The following is a 24,642-nucleotide window of genomic DNA, read 5'->3' as shown; positions in this document are numbered from 1 at the left end:
CTTTTGCTTGAAATGTATTTATGTTTTCTTTAATTTCCAGTTAGATAATTGTAAATCACATGCTTGGGGATTTTCCTTTGTGCCCTGTGAGCTTTACACAGAGGAGGGCAGGAGGGATCCCCAGAGGCCGCCACCTCTGGAACGAGCGCAGGGACTCTCTGCGTCTGTTGATCTTGGGAGTTTTTTCCAACACACTCTACGCTCTCCAGGGATGAAGACTCTGTGAATTCCACTGATAACTTATGGTAGTGCTTTGCTGCCCTGACTGTGTTGAAGTTTTCTATTGTGTAACCTGGATCTCACCCGCTGCAGTTCAAGCACATCATTGTGTCTCTTATCCCTAGGAGAGGTGAAGAACAGTCATTTCCTTTCCTCCTTGTGGAAGCCTTTGTTTTGTAGGAGGATTGTTACAACATCTCCGCTGTTCTTGCCTTCCTCTCTCTCAACTAATCAATTACAGTTCTTTTGAGAAACTTCTCTACCCATCCGAATCAGCATAGTTTTGCAATGCGTGTGGTTGCACACAACAGGGGAAAAAAAAAAATGTGTAATTTTTTCTAGATCTGACTTTGATTATCAAAGCCATGTCCCAAGCCCTTGCTTGAAACCATCTCTCTTACTGTCTCCCTGCATGGATTGTTACTTCTGAACTCATCCATGGTGCCTCTACCACAGAGGGAGAGGGATTTTTGTTGCAGCTGATCCTGCTACATCTTTGTCTTACCATGTGACAGTGAAATACTGAGGTTGCTCTTTCATCTTACTTTGTGCTTACCCTTATTTTACCTGAATTTGGATGATAAACTTATCAGAACATCAAGCAATTCACAGTTGTGGAAAGCCATAAGCATGAATCTAGTTCTGTAGCTAATAATGAATAAAATAAGCTTTTAAATCCAAATCTGCAAAAGCTGCTGTCTCACTTTTCTGCACCTGTTCAAAAATAGATGAGTGCTCTAATTATATAGTGTGGTACAAAAATTTTGAACTGCAAATCTTTATCTAATTTTCAGTAACATTCGATTTTTCTGTAGATGTCTGTTTAATAATCAAGCTCCTTCTGTTGTACATATTAAATCTGAAGTTTATGTAGAGTCATAATACACTGTGCTAATTTAGTATTGAGAAGTGCAAAGTGACATGATCTGTCATGTATTTAAATTACTCGTCATTGGTAGAATTTGTTTTAGAATATTGTTTTGTGAAGTCAACTTTAGGTACACTAAATTTCAGTTTTTAAAGTCTTTAAAGCATCAAAGCTCCAAGCTTTTAGTGATGAACAAACATTATTAAAATCTGTTACATGAGCCACAGTTTGAGGCTTGAACTTGAAAACCAAAGGAGACTTTCTAGTTTGTGGTAAAATGACTTGTTAGAAGTTACTTGTTTTTTTCATCTGAAACAGAATTTGGAAGTTGTTTTTTTCAACAAAATTATGTCTCAGATTTTGTAAAGGTGCTGATTATTTTGACACACGTGCTTCAGTCATTTGCAGTTAAGCATACGTGTTTATGAGTTTGCTTATATGATTAAACAAAACCAATATCTATCAAGAATTTCCTAGTTATTTGAAATAGCTGAAAAGCCAGAGGTTGAATTCCAATATCCTCCATGATTTAACACACCCAAGGAACGCTGCTGGTTAGATTTTAAATATGCCCGAGTACTGTATCTTTACACTATCACCTACTGAGAATGCTCACCTGAAGATGTGCTGAATACATCCCTCCTGAGATAAAAGGAAGGAAGAGTTTTGCAGGACAGAGACTGTAATTTGGCATATTTTATTTTTACCCAGTAAGACAAGTCTTGTTTGGAAGGAGAGTTGTGATCTTTAGTCGACTAAGTAAAATAGTGGTTTAAACTTCAAAAATTATGATACTTCATTTGTGTTAATCATGTTGACGTACAGGATCAGATGAGGTTTGACAAAGTTTGGAATTGCAGCCAGCTGATATAATTAGACTAAGTCAAACTTCCAAGAACTGATCTGCCCTTTCCCATGGTTGTGTGAAGTCAGACTGAGTACAGGAATGCGGTAATTTGCCATGTAGCTTTGTTTCACAAAGTACATGTTTCTTCCAGAAGTAGTGAGAAAAAGAAAAAATTATTACATTGAAAAGAATAAGATTCTGAGATTTTTGAACAGTTTTGGCTGTTATTTAAGGCTGAAGCCAGTTACTAAGCTAGCCAGCTATTGTGTGGGGCAATACGATGTTAGTAAGAGCCAGGGTTGTAAATTGGTATTGGTGAGAGCACCTCAATATCTTCCATCAAGTTGAAACACCGAGGGTATCTCCTTGCATTACTACGACACAGTATAGCAGCCGACTGGCTCTGTTGGATAAGTTCCGCTTTAAATATTTAAAATTATTTTGGTGCATTCAGTGGGTTTTTTTTACTTTCTCAGAGGTTGCATTTCCTTGTGGAAGCTGGAACATGCCCTGCTCCAGGCAAGCCCTGGGTGACCCGGTGAGTTTTTGCAGCTGGGCTGTACGAGCGATGCCCGTGGGGCAGCAGCAGGCTGGGCACCGCTCAGATGTGAAAGGTCACCCAGACTGAAACGTGACTCACGGACTCTGCCAAGTAGTATATGGGACACCTGTTGCAAGCCTTGGAAAGGGAATTTAGAGCTAATCTATATATGATGTTTCAAAACAAGCGAGTTTTATATTTGCATCTTTTGGAGCAAGACTATGCACACTGAGCTTCATATTTCAGAATGGGATACCTTCTTTCAATTTTGCTGAAGTTATTCTTGGTATTATTATTATTAAGTTACATTAGGCAGCTGGTCTAAGGTCTCTCCTAACTGAATTACTCAATTAAAAAAAAATTCAGGAAGGCAAATCAATTTTCAGTTTCCTACATACCAGTTTAATTTCTGAGGCTACATGTATGGTAGGAGCTTTCCTACTTCTCTTTAGGAGTGAGGCTGAACAGACTGCACTGCCTTGGTCTGAGCCCTGACTCTTCTACTTGGTCTGCTCAACAACGTGCTTAAATCCCAAGCCCCACGCTCCTGTGGTTTATAACATTTGTTCTCTATAACCACAGGATAACCCAAAATGCTCACAAGAGAAAATAGAGTCTGTCAGTCAGGTACAAGTGCTAAATATCTGTATGTTCAGTCTCAGTTTGTGGCAGGTGAAGCTAGACAAGAAGCTTTCGGTTTCTCTGCGTGGATAATGTCCAAGGAAAGTGGCCCCCAGCAGCCACAGGGCTCAGGAAGTTGCTTAGTAGCCCCTTCAGACTGAGCACAGGATTAGCAGCAATCCCTTCAGGGCTGGAATTGGCTGGTGGGCAACTTCTAAAGAGCAGGAAAGTCAGGGAGAATGTTTTAAAAAGTGTCATCTGTTTTTTCTGTTTAAATGAAAAAAGTTGCTCATTTTTTTTAATTCACTTTATTTCCTTATGCCTGCACCCTAAAAAATACCAGACTCTCGATGGCTTCGCATTTAAATTATCTCTTATTAGGTTTATCTGTAGAACCATCAAGACATACTAATGTGATTTTTACCTTTACTAGTAAGTATGGTTTTTTTACAGGCATCCTTTAACATTTTAAGAATATGCATTTTGCCTAATGTTTTGTATTTTTTCTAATTTGCTAATTATGTACATGGTCTTCTCTTCCAAACTTAGCTGAGCAACACTGTGCACATGCTGCAGAAGTAATTTTAGTCTTGTGTGCATAGGCTGTAGTTTTGCAGCCCTTGCAGAGGGCACAAACCACACCGTTTGAAGTATTGTCACTTAACTGGATTTGGAGGAAGCATCTGGTACTAAGTGGTAAATTGTGGTAAATTGTGGATTCGAATTAAAGCATCCTGATTTTCTTTGCAGGCATCTTTTCCACAAGACCTGTGTAGACCCCTGGCTGTTAGACCATCGTACCTGCCCGATGTGTAAAATGAATATTCTAAAAGCTCTAGGGATCCCGGTAAGCACGTCGCAGAGCGGTTGCTCGGGGAATAAGGGTGGCTACTTGGGTGTATCCCTAGCCCTTTGCCTTTCTCTTCCCATCCAAATCTTCTTTGCAAGTTATTGATGTATTAATTCGTTTATTAAGGGGAGTACAAGCTGAAATGTGTGACTCTTGCACCCCACTTGTATTAGCAAGGAAGACTGTGTGTATGAGGGTTGGTTGAGTGCTGGGATTTGTGTGTCTGTGGTTGCCTGCTTTGTGGAGCAGAGGATTGTTTACTGATGTACCCAGCTCGCATATGAAAGAGCTATATAAAGTAAAATAGCTTGTGTTAACTTGAATTAGGGGAGCTGATGCAGCCATTCCCCAAGAGTTCATTTTCATGGAGACTAGGAAGCCAAGCAGGTTGCTGCAGAAGAGGTTCCACAGCAGGTCATGAAGCATGTTGTTACTGAATTAGACAGATGTGTTAACCTCATATAATCCAAGCTAAACACATGCAGTGGGAAAAATGAGGTAGAGCATTGTAGTTAGGGTAACATGTCATTACAGTTGGGTTACTTTTTCTGAAAAGCTTATATATTATATTTAGGATATTAAAAGATGATGCAACCTTTAAATCACGGAAGGACAGAGCTCTGCCATTCAGCAGCTCTGCACCTCGCCTTAGATACAGACATTTTTCCTCGGGCTCCATGTCTCGGTTCACAGGCCTGTGAGTGAACAGTTACCCAGGATTTTCACAACTCTTCTACGTACCCAGTATATTGCACCATGCAGAACCATGCGATTTCTGCTCTCCTACTGCTCCATTCCCATTTTTGCCCAAGCACTGCGTTAGCACACTCTCTTCATCCTGCATAATCAGGTGGTACAGACAAATCAGACCTCCACTTTTCGGATGGAGTGAGGTGAGATGTTAAGGTCCTTCCGCAAGGTTTAGAACCATTAGTATTTACATACAGAATATGTATATAAATACTGATTCCACTGACAGCTGCTGAAGGCTAAGTGTGTCTGCAGGCTGTATGAGGCTGTGTACATGAAGAGGAAGGGAAAACATGCCCAGAGGCTATGTGTAAAGGTTTTCATTTACATGACTGGCTTTTACTACATCTGAACAGCTCTGTAGTGGCAGGTATAGAACCTAATTGCCTGGAATAATTAAAAGGCCCTGTTCAGTTTCCTCAGCCATCATTTCTCTTCTCACAGCTCCCTGTCTTGCTCTCTCTGCACTGCATAGCAGAAGGGAGATCCATCCTGCTTCCCTCACTGAGAGCTTTCTGCCTGGTGCTTCTTTGGAAATAATTGTACTGGGCTTGTAATTAAAGATACTACTGTAACAAACATAAACAACTGGGTCAAATTAAGATTTTAGAATCAGCCTTACTGCTGGTCTGTCTTAATGATAAAAATCAGGTGCTTGGATGTTAATGTTCCATTACCAAGGTTTGCTTAGAGGATTTTATTGTATGAATTTCTGTTAAAAAATCCCTAGTTTTTTTCAAAGAAAACAGCTGAAAACAGCCCGCTCCATCATTTGGAGGGAGCATACTGGCTCCCACCTGCGTGCATAATCCATTAGGTTCGTGAAGTTCCCTTGAAGCTCACGAAGCTGCATGCCAGAGCCTTGCTCTTGAGGGTGACTTACAGTGGGAGCTGTTGTCCGTGGGGACTTGGGAGTAGATGGTACCTTGCGTGTCAGATGTTGCCTCTGGCTGTCGACAAAGGAAGTGGGAGTCTAAGAGCATTTGGTAGCTTGGGGGATAAAGATTCTTATGTTGCTGTGAGTTGCTCCTCTTCCTCTGTTTTCTCTGCCTTCTCTTCCTAAAATATGCCTCCTGCTTCTCCCTCTCATGACCCATACTGCCTCTTCTCTGCCTAAACCCCTCCTGCTCAATCTTTATCCCTTTGAGCTCCTTCCACAGTGTTGCTGCGTGTGCTCCCTCCTCAGCTTGCAGGACCTGTTCTCCACCTGTGCAGAAATTTTGCAGCATTGCTCTTCTCACTGCCCGGTACCAGCTGAGAACCAACCTGAGGTTGGGCATCAGTCCTGTGAACTGCTTTCTGGTGCTTGCAGGCACCATGCTAAGTCCTCTTCCCTTTGGAGAGTCTGGTGGTCAGTCCCAAATAAGCCACCAGTCTCTCAGCACACACCAACTGATGTTTTCAGAGGCTTCATAACACAGCCAGATGTTAGCAGGCTCTTGTGGGAAAGGATGGTTTTTCCCTGGAAGAAACTGTACAGCTCTAGGGCTTCTCAGTGAGAGGTGGCAGACATTGCTGCAGAGTGGATAAAGCAAAATGCCATTCCCTAATCACATTCTTGAGTCTTGCTGAGCCATCTTAGCTGAGATTTCCACACATGGAAAGCAACCTTAGGCAGACAGCAGTCTCTGATGAGAGATGTGAGCGCAAATTCGCCAAAGTCCTTTTGCAGACTTTTACAATGGGAGGAGTGAGGAAATCTTACCATAGGCAGGGCTAATGCCTTTTTTTTTTCTTTTTTTAAATTCCCTGCCAGCTGTGTGCTTGTCCTGTAGTTGTTATTAAGGAGCTGGCTTGTATGACTGAGGCTATATTGCTCTTCATTTAGCCGTAAGACTTGGGATTTTCTGGGAAATGATCGGTTAAAACCCAAGTATCTAGATGCTGCAATTCAATTCACGTCTAAACTCTCAATTTACTTCGTAACAGAGACTTTAAATATTATCTGTCCTAAAACCAGATTGTCTAGGCTGCTGTGAGGCACCGAAACAATTGCGCTCATTTTCGCATTAGCTGAGCACCCTGGCATCTCCGCTTTCCGCCGCGGCTCACTGCAGCTCCAGAGGATTATTAACTAACCATCTATCAGCAAGCGGCTGGCGTAACCTTTTTCCACTGTCTCGTTGCTGGTGAATTCAGCTCAGACTGTACCTCTTTTGGCCGTAATATTTGAAGTGAATTTATCAGTGGAAGCGTCTTTCGCTTTCAAAAAGCTGCATTGCCATTGGGGTGATTGTATCGCGTAGAATAGTTTCCCTCTGCTTCTCTCCCCTTCCTGCAAATATCTGCTGGATATGCAGACAGCTGCGTTTTTGGCAGCAGATTGGACGACTCGAAGCTATTCACTAAGAGCCTTAGCCAAGCCCTCAGAAGTCAATACAAAGCCTTCCCTTGACTTTAGTGGAATTGTGCCCTCAAAGCACTTAGATGCAGAGAATGAGTGAAACCAATATAATTAAACTTAGCAAATGTATCTGGGTCACTCTGACAGCAGAAGCCATAATGTATTTTTTTCGATCAGTGTTTCATATCGTCAGTTTTGTAGTACACTGCTTAGTTTGGGGTATTTTTTCCAACTAAAATGGTTCAGAAGTAAAGGGATTAATTATATTGAGCAATGCTATTTTTGAATCCTTAATGTTTGGGTTGGCTTTCAATTACAATGCCACATTTTTAAAGGTTTAAAAGTTAGTGATAAAATCCCGTTCTAGGAATAACTGGAATCAGAGCAAAGGACAGGCAATTGTTCCCCTGAAAAAAGCTGAAGTATTTTTTCCTGGAGTAGAAAAGAAAAAACAGGCTTTTATTCTTTAAGATACACTGCCATTGAAGCCAAATTTAAGAAGGAGATTCCGAAAGCATTTGTTATAACAGCTAAGGGTGAGGTAAAGAGAGATAGATTTAGGGAATAATTTTGGATCCAAGTCCTACAGATAAATGATTGGTATTTCACTTAGAAAAGTACAAACTGAATGAGTTTCGTTAAAACCCAATAGAGCTGAATGTGCCTTTATTCCAGCTCGTATGAGGACCTCTCGCTGCTTCTGGTTTGGTCTGGAGCCAGACAATGGCAATTGTAATTTTTATCCCAAACTTCAGTTTGTGGATACAAGTCACCTGAGGATTCTTTAAAACGCCTGCCTTTTTCATTAGGAACATTTGTGAAAATAATGTTTATGGGGTGGCAGCAATCAGATGGGGAATACGTGGGGAAAGAGGGAACATAGTTTCTAGTTCTGTGAAAAATGTAAGCATATGGTAACCCTTCTATGCCTGAGTTCAAGGGATTACTTCTGTGCTTAAAGCTAAGCCTCTGTTTAAGTCTTTGCTGTATCATATTTTGCTTAGTTTCTAGGTGCCTGCTGTTGGAGATAGGCAAGTAGTGAGATTTTCAGAAATGACATAGCAAGTGAGACGACTAAACACAGCAAAAATTAAATCCACAGAGCAGAGTACATCTCCTCTGACTTTAGCCGTCCAGGTGCTGGATTTCCAGTCTAGCAGCTTAAACCCCATCTCTGCTTAGTTCGGGGCAGTGGGAAGGCAGAGAGGGCAATTCATACGTACCACTTACCTTTGGATGGGATGAATCACACAGGGAAATTGTCTCAAGCTGTTGAAAGTTAGAGGAAACCAAAGTGACTCATCCAGATGAGCTTTCTGACTCCTGGACAGTAAAGATAAATGGGAACAACTTAACTTTAAGCCTCCTAACTTAACAAGGCACTTGCGTATTTGCAGCTCACCCTTGCTGTGTCCCTCTGACTTTTTGGAAGCTTTGCACCCTGACGCGCAGCATCCTCGTTTCTGAATTAGCCTTGGTTTTGTTATGATATGTTAAAACTGCAAACCCAAGTTCTTTAAATAGTTATGCAAACAATTTTTCTCCATGCCTTGAGGAGACCTAGACCTGGTTCTATGGGCAAATGGTGCAAGAATCTGTTTCTTCTTAGAGGAAAAAGGGTTTTTTCACTCGTGTTTGTCCCAAGTGTCTGTGAAGAGCTCCACAGAAATCGCTGCTCTTAGAACAGGAGCACCAGGTCTGGAGAAATGAAGGGTGGAAATTAGTCTTGGATATAGTGTCTCTGACCAAACAATCCTCTCTGCTGCCCAGTGCCTTCTTGAAGCCGCAGTGCTCTTCATGGTCAGGTGCTCAGTGCTGTGATAGCACGTGAAAGGTGGGCACCAAAACCCTCTCTCACCGCTTCCCGATAAGGGCAGTGGAAAGGCAGACGCTTGGAAGAGCTTGGCTTGTTCTGGAGGTGTTGATGCCTTTGCGATGTAACTTCGAGACAGAAGTGTCGAAATTCTCCAGAACTGGCTTTCATCTTTGGTCTCTCTGCATCAGAAAGCGAGAAAGACTATGGATTGAATAATACCTTTCAAATATCCCTTATTGCTTGTTTGTTTCTTTTCTTGTAATTTATTTTGTTGGAAATACAGCATTAGCAAAGGAAAGGATCTTTTGATGTTAAAAAACTTGCCTTATAAACAGCTTTAGTTTCTATTTTTGCACCCCACACACAGAGATGCGCCCACAGGCACTTCCCTTGAATTCCTATTCCTGAAAGCTCTGATATCAGCTCTATAAAATGTATATTTAGGGAAAAGATAATCATTCCCTTTCAGCTACTGTCTCTGTTTACATTCGTAATCTGACTCAGCAGTCTGTAGATGGTATCAATAAGTGAGTTACTTTTTTTAATGTGCACTCTCCCTAACCCTTTTAAAAGTATAAATAAGAATAGGAACTGTAGTTGACACAGTCTAATACCAAATAGTTCCAATGCATACTTTATGTCTCCTTTGCAACAGGTTGTGTTAGGAAGTTTTAAGTCCTTGAAAACAGGCACGCTGAGCTTGTTTATTCATCACATGTTGCCATTTTTGGTACTGAAAGAAAGTAGAAAAAAAACTAAAGAAGTGAAACCAGGCAAATTAATTCTTATTATCAGGTAAAAGCTCAGCTTTCTTCTTTTTCTTCCCCGTTAGCCAAATGCAGATTGCATGGACGATATACCTCCAGACTTGGAAGGATCCATAGGAGGACCGCCAACCAACCAGATAACGGGAGCCAGCGATATAACAGTGAACGAGAGCTCTGTAGCCCTGGATCCCCCAGTGCGGACTGTGGGAGTACTACAAGTCATCCAAGACGTAGACTCCTTTCCCCAGGCTGGGGAGGGTAACTTCACAACAAGCAGTAAGTTCCTCGTTCTGGCAGAATTTGCACTGAAATAAATATTTAGAAACTCGAATCACAAACTGATCTCTAGTGAGGGGGCGGGGGAAAAAGGACTTTTGAGGGCTTTTTCACTGGGTAAGCCCAGCGTTAACCTACAGGGTAAGTATATTCAAACATAATGTCGTTCTGATGAACTGCAAACAATTCCAGCCTGTGTGCAAATCAGTGTGGTGAGCAGCAAAGTCTAACTGGAGTCCCCTGCATGGACAGAACAAGCTGTTTCAGTCAACACAAAGCAATATAAACTTACGGTCATCTTTAGATATTGTTTATAGTAAGTGAGCTCATTCACTGTGATAACCCGCCTTGTATCACATGTCTTCCTAGTGAAACAGATTGCTGCATGTCCTTTGACCTGCCTTTTCCTCACTGGGCTACATGTTACTGTTTGGAATCTATCCTTACATGCACATCAGAAAATAAATAGTGAACATGGCACTTCTACTGCCTTCCATCAAGCAAAAATAAAAGAAAAAGCAAGTTCTGGTTTTGCCTTTATCTTCTTATGTCAGCTGAAGTTCGTCTGGTTATTTATTCCTACTTGAACTTCTCATTCCAGCAGGATTGATAGTCAGAGTTCCTATACTTGAAAACCCAAGTGTAGTGATGTAACACAGCCAATCTGTACAAAAAAAAAGAGAATTTTGAATGTATTCAGTGTGTTTGTTTTCCATTTGTTTAAGGGGCACCATTTGAACCTGTAACTCTCAAAATGTCTGCCTGTCTCTCTTTTCCTAAAAATTATGTTCCTTGTTGAAAATCTGGCAGTTTAGAAAGAATGTTGTCAGCTGTTTTGAGTGGGAATTGTACTAGTCTAAAATTCCCATTTTTAGGTAAAAAAGCAGATCAGTAGAAAATACAAATCAGTTTGATACCAGCTGGTGTATTAGTATTGACAAGACTATTGTGGAAAATCATCATATATACTTGAAGCGAGGTAGAAGAATGTGATAAAATATAGGTTTGTGTATGGAGTCAGTGTAGCTCCTGGAAAAAATACTACATTTTCAACCATTTCTAGGTTCTACTGTGGTCCTGGGCATGAAAAAGAAGGCAAGTGGTAATATGATATGTAAAAGGTAAAGATGGGACAACTACGCTGAAATTATTTTACATTAGTCCTCTTACTCTGTGGAGAGACCAGACAAATGATATTTTCCCTCATATTACAGCCAGTGTCATGATGGTGAAAATAACTTTTGGAAATGCTTGAGATGTGACCTTAGGCACCAGTGACACAGAAGTGGATTTTTAAGTTCTGCCTTTGTGGATACTGGTTTCAGATTTGGTCCTACTGTGGTCTAAGTCCTGGATCCAGCAGAGGGTGAGCAGCAGGGTTGTAAGCCCAGCTGCCATCCGTGGCCAGCCCATCAGCTGGTGGCACACAACTTTCGTGAGCCTCCTTGAGTGCTGGCAAGAGTTGTTCAGAACAAGATTTTATCTTGATCCTTCCAGTAATTGTTTTTAAATGCATTTGAGGCTGATTTAAACCATGAAGGAAATATTTTACTCTATGGGACCACAGTGTAACTAAAGACTGGGCTTAGACGTTGGTCTCAGCTGTACCCTCTTCACTCCTGAAGTGAGTAGCTCCTCCAGCAGTCTTTGTCCCACTGTTCTTTACAAAGTCTGCTCTTTAAGTTGGAAAGGAGGGCTGTGATGTGCCCTTTACACCCACAGCTGGAAGGCACATGCTGAGAAAGGCCAGCAGGCTGGTGCAAAGCCCAGCACTGGGTGTAGTCCATGCTTTTCATCCCAGCGTCTTGGCACACCAAGAAGGAGTTGTTCTGGTTTGTCATCAGGGGTAACAATGGTGTCGAGGCAGCCAGGGAGCACAAGAACTCGGTAACTCTCCAGCCACTCTCTTGCCCCCCTCCAGTTTTGTTCCCAGCATCTGCGGAAAGATCAGCATCAGTCCAAACACAATTGTTCCTTGTTTTCCAAATTGCCAGCTAAGTAACGCGGTGAAAAACTTACTCTGAGGCAGCAGAGTACTGCAGGGCCTGTGGAGATGTTTTATTTTTCCTTGGTGCCCTCTTTTTTTCCCCTTACCTTCAGTAACGTTGAGCATTAGACACTAACACTGAGCAATCCTGAGGGCTGACAGCTGAGCCCATGGACGAGGAGCTTGCACCAAGACCAGTCCTGGCACGTGGATAATGAGTAGTGAACCATGGAGCTTTAAGAGACCTCCATGACCTAAAGAAGCTGGCCATGTGGTCTGGGTGAGGGCTGTGAAAATGGTTTTTCCCTGTTTATTTGAGACGCAGAGGGAGAAGAGAGCAGGTAGGGGAAAGCAGCGGGTGGCCCGAGCTCTGTGAAGGTTGTGAGCCTCACACCATCACCAGGGCAGCTGGGGACCTGCTGCTAAGAACAAACTTTTCCAGTTTTCTGAGGAAAACTCAAGGGACCTTGGGAGCTTTTAAGTCATGGTGCGTGCCTGCCTGCGCTGCAGCTGTCACACACGGTCACTCAGGGAACTCTGGTTTAATGCTCTGCTAGCTGTTGCCACTCACCCATCATTGCTATGGAGACATGAATCTTCACCTTGGATTTCTAATCTCAAAGGGAATACATACAATACCTGAGTATTAGTCATTATGAGTTTATGTGCTGTCATCACCACATCCAAAGTGGTGCAGTTTGCTGTCATTCCCAGAAACAGAGCCGTTTGATGCCTTTTTGCAGCAACAATAGGTCTTTGGTTGGAATTTAGGGGCTGAGTTCCAGCAGTGATGGGAATTTGTCCCTCTAGCTGCCTTATGTGTGTTTGGGGTGTTCGGGCACTCTCAAAGGTAGAATTTAGCGCCTTAGGCAGCCTGAACTCTTAAGCCAGTGAAAGGGAAACATCCAGGTCCACTATATAATTGTAGTATGAAACCGAATGCTAACTAAATCAAAGGGCAGCTGTAGGCTAAGTAGCTGGGTTATAGCTGTCATATAGATGGGGGTTTTAGGCATCGTTTCTGCTTATTGTATTCCGGCATTGTATTTCTCGTTTCCAGAATCCTCGTAGTTACACAACAGCAGAGCTTGCTGAGCATGCCCTTTCTGTGAACTAGCCTGCCTGGGAATTTGCAAGTGATGACGCTGATTGCTCCTAGGAATCTTTGCTGAAGTTGCTAGGTTCTGGCCTTTTTATATAGCATTAGTGACGGGAGCATACTCCAAGGCTGAATCTGTGCTAGAAGTTTTTCTTCCTCCTGTTGTTGAATCTGTGCAGACTGCCTCCACCTCCAGCACAGCCTGGATGTGGCACCCTATACCCGGTACCACGAGTCCTTGCATCCCTCCGTATTTTTGGCAAAGTTTGGTGATGCAGGAGGTAAAGAACTTGCTGCCTTCTTTCCATCCACTTCTGCAATGTTCTTTGCTTAATTGCTGTTGCATCCTTTTTGTTTGTTGATTAATCATTCTGGTATTGTTGTCTTGTTTTGGGTTTAATTTCCCTTTCTGTGTTTTAAAAGAGTGTTCAGAGCCAGAAGAGCTCCCACAGCGTGGCTGGAGGGAGGATATTTCCAGAGCACTGTTCGCATAGGGTGAAATTCTGTCTCCATTGAAATCTGATGGCAAAGCTCCCGCCTACTTCAGTGGGGCCAGATTTTCAATTCTGGAACTTGTCCAGTGCTTTTCTTTTTATTTCTGCTCGGCAGACATTTCCTCTTCTCTCCCTCCCTTTTTCTCCTGAATACATAATGTCTTCCATGAGACCCTGGGCGACGTAGCATATTATGAACATCTGGATGGGTCTTCATTTGGGGGCCCATCCCTAGGGTTTCTTGCTAAACCAAGCATCTCCTGAGTAGTAGCACTGAGCACTTAAAAATGGACCAGCAATTTCTCTCAGCTGGGTTCTACCAAGATCCAAGCGTTCAGCAAGTCCCTTGGGCACCTCTACAGCCCAAAGTCTGTTCAATAATTAGTTTTAGTGACTGTTTGTTCTCTGTGGTGGGATTTTGTGCAGAATCCTGGGATAGTTTCTTGTAATGTGATATTTCTGTAATTAGTTGCTGAAAATGGATGGCTGGAAAAAATTGAAAAACTGGAGCTGGAAAAAGAAAAGGGGAGGGGAGGGTGGAAAAAAATGTGTGAAGTATATAATAGTTCATCTCAGATGAGTTTCCTGCTTTGTCCCTATTACTTTTCAGCTCTCCAGAGGATATGAAAGAAGCTAAGCTAATGATATTTTTCCACAATTTTTCCTTATAGCAATCTGTGTTGTCTGAATTTTAGTAGTTAGTTATGTAAAATGCTAACATCTGTGGAAATTTCAGCACAGGTGGAATTTCCCACTCTACAGACGATGTGAGTGTAAGCTGGACTCAGCTAAGTTATGAACATGAAGAAGCTCTGAGCTACACCAGCTTTGGAGCAGTGAGAGGTGAATTTGGGATTTGACGAGAACATTGCAATATTCACACAGAATCACAGAATGTCAGGGATTGGAAGGCACCTCAAAAGATCACCTAGTCCAGCCCCCCTCCCAGAGCAGGATCACCTACATTAGGTCACACAGGAGAAGGGTCACACAGAGCAGGAGACTCCACAACCTCCCTGGGCAGCCTGTGCCAGTGCTCTGTCACCCTCACAGGGAAAAAGTTTTTCCATATGATTACATGGAACCTCCTATGCTCCACCGTGCATCCATTGCCCCTTGTCTGATTCTTTGGGTCAGGTTCAGCTGGGATTGTACGATATGGTTAAAAAGGTAGTTTGCTAGGAAAGCATGGTGACACTTGCAGAGGAAAAAGCAGTTACAAATTTTTTTTCATCTTTTATTTCATCCATGGTCATTCATCTACCTCAACCCATGTGTCACTTACTAATTTCTGCAGTAGATAATGTGCGCTGCCTGAGTCTTTGCTCTCTTTTGGTAAATACCTCTGGTTTTTCAATTTGGACAAGCTTTTATGTTCTCTTCAGTGGGGCATCTCGTCACACTGCGTAAGGCCTCAGAAATCCCACCAGCACTGTCTCTGTAGCTGGAGGAGGATCCATAAATAATTCTACTGCAAACCTGGGCAGGAGTTTGAATATGAAAAACCACAGACTATCCCCCAAGGTGTCATATCACCTGCGAAGTCTATCAAGTTCGATGAGCTGCACAGCAGTGTGGGCAATCTAGAGAATAGCAGCAATTCCTTTTTTGCCTCTCATTTTGTTCTTTCTATAAAGCCCTGCCAACGTATAGCTCATAATGACTGTTAGGACACTTTCAAGTCTCTTTGATAGTTCTTCATTAAATCTATTAATATCACTTCTCAAGTAATTATTTTGATCTGTGTGTGTCTAAAATGTCTTTGTGAAGAATAACCAGACTCCAAGTGGATGAAAGTGCATTATAAGAATCTGATACACTGTTGTCTTGCAACCACTTGCCTGGTCCTCCTTGCAATTAATAGGAGTATTTTTAGATAGAATGTAAAGGAGGAGGAAAAGGTGGAAAAGCTCCCTAGACAGTAGTTAATACAGAAAGTTATTAACATGTGCATTAGCACCTAACCCTGTCCTGGAGATGGAATACTGATGGGACCTAGTTAAAGACTGAACAGATTGGGTCCTCTGTGCCTGTAGTGTGACATAAGTCCTGGTAGCTCTATTAAAAGCCTGTGCGGATGTTGCACTGAATAGTTAGCGTCGACTGAAAATTCCAGTGAGCTGAGATCCTAGACTCGTTTCGGGACACGCACCGGTGCCAGCGTAGCCCTGGTGATTTGAAAGGCCAGAGTGATTTGAAAGAGTCACCAGGTGAAACCTAAGTGCTGCTAAAAATGTACTTTGGACTATTATACACACCTGCAAGACTCCTGCCAGGCTCTGTGAATGAACAGTGCAGTTTTCCTGTTAGAAAACTGCTCTTCCTTTCCATATGTTAAGATGTGAAATACAGGCGAAGTGTTTCTGTACAGAAAATTGCAAAAGGGCAAGTACAAGAATGCTGTGAAACAAGGAGCGGATTTAAAGCCTCATGGGTTTGTTTGTTTATTTTTTGTTTCACACCTGGTGTGTACGTTGACATTGTGTACAGAGCAAGGATGAAACCATCGGTTCCCAAATCTCCCTTCTTCCCTGCAGACACAGTGAGCTGTGTCTATGGCCACAGTAGGTACACGTGGTACGCTGGCCTAATCTAGGGTGCCAAAATGGCTGCAGATCTTAACAGACTTGCTCAGTAATGGACTCTAGGTAGAGATTTAGAAGAAAATGTTCTTCTTCAGTAGTGGAAGCTCCTTTTATAAGTCCATGCTTCTCTCTGTCCCAGGTTGCTTGTTCGTGTCTCCATATGTCAAGATGGGCAATGGCCCTTCTGTTGTACAGCTATCTTGTGAGCCCAATCCAGAAGCTAACCAATTTCTTCCTGTATTTTTGTGTTGTGGGGTTTGTTTGGTTTTGTTTTTTAATTTGAATCAGTTCTCTGATCCAGAAGTAGTTGTGCCAGTACGATGGGTGGAAAAAAACATGCAGCTCAAGAGAAGACTGGGACATAAAAGCCAGTTTTCAGAGCACTATTGCCAAAAACAAGCACACTGTCCTTAAGAACAACTAGACCCTACGCAGCTGTCTGTTTTGCCCAGACATCAGGATAAATGAATAGACAAAGGAAGCACAAAGATTCAAATCTCATTTGAATGCTCATATCTGAGTGTACAGGGATTTTTTTTAATGGTCAATGAATACGAGAGAAATAAGGGATTTATTATCTATGACAATGAAACTCAGTAAGGAAGAGTACCATTGTAAAAACTGTGATGACACACAAGTGTGTCCTTAAATATATCATTCCCGATCAGTCTGAATGTGTGCTGCATGCATCCAGGGGAAAAGGGGGTCTGAGGACTGTGATCAGTGATAAAATAGCTTATATCTTTTTTTATACTTCACCGTCTTGAAGAGACAGCTAGATAAAACATTGAACAAGAAAGCTTTTAAAGCAAAATGGACAAATGACGTAGAGCAAAATACAAATCTGAACTGTGGAGAGACCAGATGACTTAATGATCTCTTTGATTTATATTTGAGAATGGAAGCCTTGCCTTGTAAGAGATGTTCAGCATCTTGTATACAATCTCTGTGATTGTTTAGGACTCATTCTCACATCTCTAATGTCTGTGGAGTTTTTATTCTCAGCTGTTTTTAGACAAAAGCCTCCACTGAAATTGTCAGGAAGTGCTGTTGAAGATACAGCGTGCTACTGCAATTCTGAATCTTTTTCTGACCAATTTAGGAACCAAGACAAATGGGAGGGATGAGGATCCAGCTTGGATCAGCACCTGAAAGTAAGAATTAAGAAGTAAGACTGGGCGACAGCTCTCTAGCCAGGCAGGCAGAGGAAAGGCAGGATGCCAAGGTCAGTGCTGCTGGTTGCTGCCATTATTTCAGACAGATAAGCAATGCCAAAATAATGCTCGTATGCATGACATAGACCCCAGAGACCCCTGCCAGAGTCAGGCTCTGCTGTACCAGTCATTGCACACACAGATAGTAACAGATGGACCCGCTTCTGAAAAATTCACAGGTAAGAACAGATAATAACAAAAGAACAAATCTAATAAATTTTGTGGGAAAAGAAAGATGGTAAAAAGGCACCTGCACCTAGAGGAGAGTAAAACTGCAAAGCTGAGGTACAGGAAGCACTCATGGAAAGTCATGTCTTTTCTGCAGCAGCCCCCCCTGATTCTGCCTGCATGTATTGTGTTCTGGTTGCATTGCTTCATGATAGAGCATCCGTTTGCCTTAGTGCTCCCAAAGTGTTCGCTTTGAAGGTAGCGCAGATGAAAGAAGTAAGCCAATAAAAAAATCTCAACTCATGTACCGCTTCCAGTCATTCGTATATATGTTTTTCTCCTTGTTTGTGTGGGCTTTGAGTCAGTGAACATGCAAGAGAATCTTTTGCACGTGGAAGCCATCTGGTTTCTGACAAGCATTTAAAGGAACATGTACCTGCTTCTGTTGTACCAGCAGTTTTGATTCTCAAAAAGCATGAGAGAGTTACATTTAGAAGCAGGCTAATTGAACGAGGAGTGTGTGTGTACCCGTGTGATGTTTTTTGTATGTTAGACAGTCCTGCAGGAGATGTTTCGTATGCAGGAAGCATCCAGAACTGCTCTGCTTTAAGTTTTCTCCAGATTCTCGTAGCTTAGATTTCCACATACCTTTTTTTAGTACTTAAGATTTCAGCCTGGACAAAAAATAAATGAATTGATATTTGCTCATAAAATACCAGTCAAATCCTAGTGTGGTTTTGAAACAGCTCTTTCTTGTGTTACTTACCTCCGAATCCAGGAGAAATTCAGGGATCCTTCAAGGTCACTACAGTAACCCAGTCAACTAAATCTTTAGTAATTAGATTTATATCTTTTTTATTCTGGAGATGGGCAGTTTTAAGTGAAGTGTCTGAAACTAATGCTTTGAAACTGATAGGACAGATAGAGAAGCTGGCTTTTGAGTGTTTTTAGAAAACATGAATGATCAGAAGAAAAGTGGTAACGCGTCAAGCCCAACATCTAAGGAGATGAAATGAGTGTTAGGAGAGGATTTTCTCCTGTCTGTGGCAGGAGAGGTGGTTAAGCCCTCACATTCAAGGATGCTGAAAATAGGGCCCACATGGGTTTATTCTACACTAACTAGATGCCATCTTTGCTGTCCCAGTGGCAAGGCTGATATCCTGAGGAAGATTCTCGGGCTGTACTCTGCGCAGTAGCGTCAAGAGTTGCATTAATGTATATCTGGGCTTCCAAAATACCCACCCAACTTGGCCTTTTATTCTGACTGCCTTTTGTAAGTGCCAATACCTCTGCCTGTTCTTTTCTTTTTAACTGGTGTTAACATATCTGAGACACTCTGAGAGTAGGCGAGAACATATGCTCTGTTGTGGCAATAATTAAACCCTATGTTAATACACATATTAATGTGCAGAACAACTTACCTGGAGATCTCTGTGGTGAGTTTTTGCTCTATTTGCCACTCTCTAGGTGGCATAGTGCTGTAAGACAATGAAATACCATACTCCTACAGGAAAAATGCATAGAAAATGTATAGAGCAAAGATACCCCTGGTGAAGTTAGTATTTGAAACGCACTTAACTAGAATAGCTTTATTATAATAATTCTGTGATTAAATTGTAGCGTCTTGGTGGGAGGGGGAGAAAGAAAATCACACAATGGAGGCTTAAAATCTGCCCATTCCGTATGCAGGTGTTGAAATAATGCAGTGTTTTCAGCTGCTGACGTTTGTTTGGGAGACAGCTACCAAATGCATTATGTCAGGTTCAAACCTTTTTCAGATTTTGCCCCCATGTGCGTGGGATATTGAATTCAACTGAGAAGTTGCTAAACTTGATTACTTCTTTATAACTGCTTTTTGAAAGGATAGTGGCACTAGCAAGTTCTCTTTCTGTGAACGAAAAGCTATGAGTCCATAAGAGCAAAACAGTCTTAGGGTAGGAGATTTTAGCAAAACGACCCTCTGCCAACATGCTCTGGGAGATGTAACATGTGCCCCCAGCCACTGAGTAACCTGCAGCCTAAAGGTGCACCTCACAGGAAGCAGTTTTGAAGAAAAGCTGTGATAGAAATACTAGATTTTCAGTTTACACTCAAAAGTGACTTGTTAAACTAGCGTAATGGCTGCATATTCCCCAGAGTAGAAACAATTTCATTTGCAGAATTCCATTCCTTCTGTCTCTTTTTTCCTAAATTAATCCTTCAGTTTTTACCTGATCATGACTGAAAGGTGGAAGTCCACTTTCCTTGTAAAACTGAAAATTTACTGTAAATTTCTATTCTAAAATAAATTTATATTCTAAAAGCCCTTTTTCCAGACTACATAAATAATGTAACAGTATTTTGTTAGCTTTCTCTAAAAGCTTTTTCTAAAGCTTTTTCTGGAGGTGCCTGGAAACCTTCTGGAAAATGCCACTTTTCATTAGGAGGAGTTGAAAGTGAAGAAGTGAAATGGAAAAGGGAAAGCAGAAGGGGTTAAAACTGAACTTCATGTCACAAAATTTTGATTAGTAACTTTACAGTAGTGTTCCCAAGGGAAATAATGATGAACCAGTGCAAAGGCATTTACGCTTTTTGAAGTCGTATGATTGGTTTCCAGGTTTTCAGAGACCTGGAAGCTGGCTTTTTTAGGCTGTTACTTGCGTGAACCACGATCGAGCAGAGCAAAAAGAGATGAGTAGATGAGGAAGGAGCCTGTCTGCAGTCGTGCTTTGGGCTGCTGAGACAAAACTGTTGGTTTCACATCTCGGGTCAAGGTGTCAGGTGAAGTAAAACTGAGCTGTGTTTTTTTTCATAGAGGCTCGTTTTGAGCAGAAAGGGAGGCAGGCAGGAAGGAGACACGGAATCAGAGGGACACTCACACGAGATGAATTTAAAATCTTAAACTCAATATGCTTGTTGGTTTGGCTACAGTTTTTGTAAAGGCTACTTTTTTTTTCCACTTCTTTACGTAAGCCATTTTTATTAGTGTATTTTCAGACAAAATTTGAATTTAGCAGGCCTGGTCTGGCCGATCAAGGAATTATTTTTTAATGAGAAAAAAAAACCACAAAAAATGTTGAGCTATTGCAGCGTTGTCCAAGAAGTGTTCCAATTAAAAGGAGATTGGCATCAACTGATGTAAAATTTCTTAAATGAACATAACAAGAGATAAATGGTTGACCTTTATGAATGCTTTTCTCAATTGTTGTTTCGCTCTGAATGTGTATTAATATAGACAGCCTAGCTAGTTAGAATTTTATCTGGTGCACTAGCCCTGCTGCAAGAAATAATAACATTTTAGGCATTTCTGTTGCAAATAGACAGTGGTTCTGTATAGCTCCTAGTCATATTTTAATCCTCGTTTCATGTGCTTGTGATGAGTTTTAAATGTGCTTATTTTTCTTTCCTGTAGAATGCTTTTGGTTACATCAAAAATATTACTAAATCCTTTAACAAACTGTGAAAACAACCTAAAGGAGATCCAAAGGACATTTAAGAGATTTTACTTTTCTGGAAATAAAAGATTTTGATACAGTCTCCCTCTTGGGGCTTGGTTAGGGGTTTTTTTTCTGATTTCTAAACTAACAAGAAGAGCCACATTTTTCATCAAAACAGCTACACATAGACAGATTAAATCAGTTTTCTTGCTTAAGTTTGCAGGAAGTCCTGGGAAAGTTACTACTGGAAACTGTAGACTGTTCCCAGCTGCGTAAATCTACTTTTTCTGCTAGTACTTAGTCACAGTTATATGAGATCTATAGATCATACCAACGCTGACAATGTCCTAATATCCCACCTGCCAATCCATAAATGTCAGCAGAAATTTGAGTTGTTTTGCACCCTGTACAAAATGCCAACCCACAGCCTGGCTCGAGGCACGTTCTGCTTCCGACTGTACGCTGGCACGCAAGGACCTTCCTCATACATCAACCATCTGAATAATGGGAAGCTCTCGTTTTAGGAAGTCTTGCATCCAAAAGTTCACATTTTGCCAGGGAGATTTCTGTTGTGGCCACGGTCAGATTTGCTTCTCAGTCAGAGAACCGGCCACAACCATAGGTAGAAAATGTTACTCGTAGTGGCACTATTGAATAGGCTACAGTGAAGATCAGAGCTGGAATAATTCCCTTTCAGAAAAGTGCATAATTACACTGGAATGTAGAATGTGTTGCAAGGTGAGATTTAAGAGAAAGGAGCGTTAGCAGCTGAACTCATCTGTCATCATCAGATGTAAAAAATCTCTGTGGGTTGGTGTTGCATGAAGGGTTCATTTGAAAACCAGGTATTAGAACTTTTAACTGACATCCGGCTGCGGTTCTTTGCTGACAAAGAGATGAACTAACTAGCTGGAGAGTTTGCACAGTGAATGATGTTAATTGCTAGAAAATCTGAAAGGGTTTACATCGTGCAGCCACTACAATAGTGGGAAGTAGACTCAACTGCCCAGGACATCCCTTCCAGTGCAAGTCTCTTAAGGCTTCCTCTTCAAGTGGAGAGAAATACTCTGTGTGGTAAAACAAATTGTTCTACTGACGCTCTTTTGAAGCGTGGTTTCTGCACTATCTTTTATTTCTTGCTGTTGTTTTAAAACAACAACATTGTCATTTAGACTCCAGAGAAGATGAAAAAAAACCCTGAAAACAGTGAAGCATTTCAGGTTACTTATTTAAAAGGACACTTTTAGAGGAGCTCCAGCACTTAGTTGGTGGTGACTCATCTTAAGTGTTTACCAGCGCTCAGCAAAGGTCGGGACTGTCTTTTCTCTCCATGTATGAAGGAGGATCAGATACAAATACCTACCAAGAGTGCATCTGAACACAGGGCATGAGAAATGAAGTGTCCACTGTTTTCAGTTAGGGTGGGTTTTCCTTATGTAAAGATTCTGCAAAACTGGATATTAAAGAAAGCTTCCTTGAGGAATTTTTAAATTATTCTAGGGGCCTCAAAAGAGAAGTATATGAATGCTGTAAGAAGCCTGTTGGAAGGAGATTAAGATTAGTATAATAATGTTACTTTGAAAGCATCTAGAACTTATTAAAAATGACTTTTGCAATTCTAATGAAATTAAGGGGTGATACTTCAGCTTGTCATATTAGTTTTCTTCATTGCTAATGCACATATAAATGTCTGAAATTGTTTCTTCTTTATGGAAAATGGGATGTTCTTATCTAGCTGATCATTCTATTAATTCTTAAATGTTTTGTGTAGACATAAAGAATGTCTACAGACATAAGAAATCAAACTGGCCTCTCTGTGTATTCAGGAAAATGCCTATTTGCCTATCTTAAAAATAGTATAGCTATAGGGTATAGCTGTAGTCATCTGTTCAGGTTCTTTCTTTGTTCCAATATTTTTATCAGACCTGTCTGCAGAGTGTTGTACTGTTGTTGATGCCACACCATCAAGAACAACTACATCTGGTGGTGGAGTCTGTGAGACTGAAAAGCACGTGCTTTGCTTTTAAACAATGGATTTCTTACAGAGTTGCTGAGACATTGTATAGTTGTGGCTCCATCATTCTGCCTTTTTTTTTTTTTTATTACAAGAGGTTTTTCTACCTGGACTTAAATCAATCTTCCTTATCTTTTGAACTACAGTATGTAGATAAGCCATAGGCTATCACAAAATATATAATTAAGTTATCCAATTAAAATCAGGTTAGACAATCCGGTAAAGTTCAAGAACGTATTTTCTCTGGATTGTCGTGCTGCTTCTGTCATGTATTTTCTGTTTTTATAGACTTGTGACAATTGATTTTTAACCTAAGCGATGTACTTTGGTCTCTGGGTTTTGGGGGGGCATGTACCTGATAGTTCTGTAGAAGCATGTGCTGGGAGACTAGGAAGGGCCAAATCCTGCGTGTCCACGTGTGGCTGGAGGGAGGCAAGACCCTGATTTCTCTGCACCGTGTCAAAGGGATGAGGGAAAAAAAAAATAAGTGTGGCAGACAGTGTTAGAATCTCTGCAAATGTCTGGACAGCCCTGGGGTAGCGCAGAGGATGCTGAAGCTGTGTGGATGGATGACCACTGAATGCTCTACGAATCTGCCCAGACTTGGCAGGCTTGGTGGTCCCACAGCTGCACCCTGCTTCAGGCACTGGAGCTGTTGCTACAACAGAGCCAGGCACGTTATCTCCTTACACTGAGCAAAATGGAAGACTATTTTCCCCTTAAGGTAAAAGTTAAACTGTTAAAAGTTGTATTTTGCTAGTGACAGTGGTAAAAATGACATGTCCAATACAAGCGTTCCCCCACCACCAGGGTGGGTTTTTTCTCTTTTGGCTTCATTACTGCATGTGGTTTTTTCATATCTAACAAGAAGACATCCCTGGGTGAGGTTTTTATTACGGACATCTCTAATGAAGTTAAATTTCAGCCGAGCATCACCCACAAGTGTGGTGAGGAAGGAGGTTCCTGGCAACATCCACAAAATTCAAGAGCCCAGGAAGTGCTGAGCTAATGACTTGCCCCTTTATCCTGGAAATGTTGTGGAGATCTCAGGTGAGAGCCCTGTGTTATCAGCATTGAAAATGAAGGCAGGACTGTGTGCGTGAGACAGGGAAAGAAAATACTTGTGCACTTCATTTCAGTAATTTCACCACTGCTGTGATTTTCAGGCACCTCTTTGTGCGTTTTCTCGTTAAATCTTCTAAGATATGCACAGGCGTTTTTGTGATGCCTTTGCACAAGGGTGTTTGTTGTTATTGCTCTTGAAAGTTCAGTATATGATTCCCCAGTACTGTGCTTTGCTAGTGGCCTAGAGTTTTTGAGAGCTTAGGCAGTAAAAGGTATTTTAAAAGATGGATTTGAAAATCATGCATGTGCTGCCATGATAGAAAAATTCAGCCAGAGTAACATGAGCTTTTCCAGCCTCCTCATTCAAAAATTAACAGTTGTTGAGTTAAAGCAAAAGCAAGCTGTTGTTTTCTGCTACAGCTGGCCGCATACTTGTAATTGAGGAAGGAGTTCTTAGTGATTAGGCAGATTTTTTTTTTCTACTTGTCACAGCAGCCTATGTTTCACATCAAGTTCTCAGAATTAATTGCCCCCGTGCAGATTTTCGCTGGCAAGTAGCCACCTTGTACATGAGCTAAAGTAGGAGGGAGAAGTTTCTAGCACCCATGAAGAAAAAAACTGCTATAGTCTGAGATTTCTTAAACAACCTTGCCCTGCAGGTCCACTTCTATGTCTTATTCTTGTTGTGTGCCCTTGGTGTG

At 41.5% G+C, this 24,642-nt stretch overlaps 1 protein-coding gene across 1 annotated transcript in view; it reads left to right on the top strand.

Annotated features, from left to right (window-relative positions):
* The window catches only part of RNF150 (ring finger protein 150), a 66,466-nt gene that overhangs the window by 31,354 nt on the left and 10,470 nt on the right, over positions 1–24,642 (top strand). The window contains exons 6-7 of the mRNA XM_009874827.1: positions 3,847–3,943; positions 9,689–9,899. Of these exons, the coding sequence (XP_009873129.1) occupies positions 3,847–3,943; positions 9,689–9,899 (308 nt within the window). The remainder of the gene's footprint in view (positions 1–3,846; positions 3,944–9,688; positions 9,900–24,642) is intronic.

This window comes from Apaloderma vittatum, unplaced genomic scaffold (assembly GCF_000703405.1).
Source record: "Apaloderma vittatum isolate BGI_N311 unplaced genomic scaffold, ASM70340v1 scaffold20588, whole genome shotgun sequence".
NCBI classification, from domain to species: domain Eukaryota; kingdom Metazoa; phylum Chordata; class Aves; order Trogoniformes; family Trogonidae; genus Apaloderma; species Apaloderma vittatum.
The sequence above is the reverse complement of the archived record's forward strand: the minus strand, read 5'-3'. Positions and strand labels throughout refer to the sequence as shown.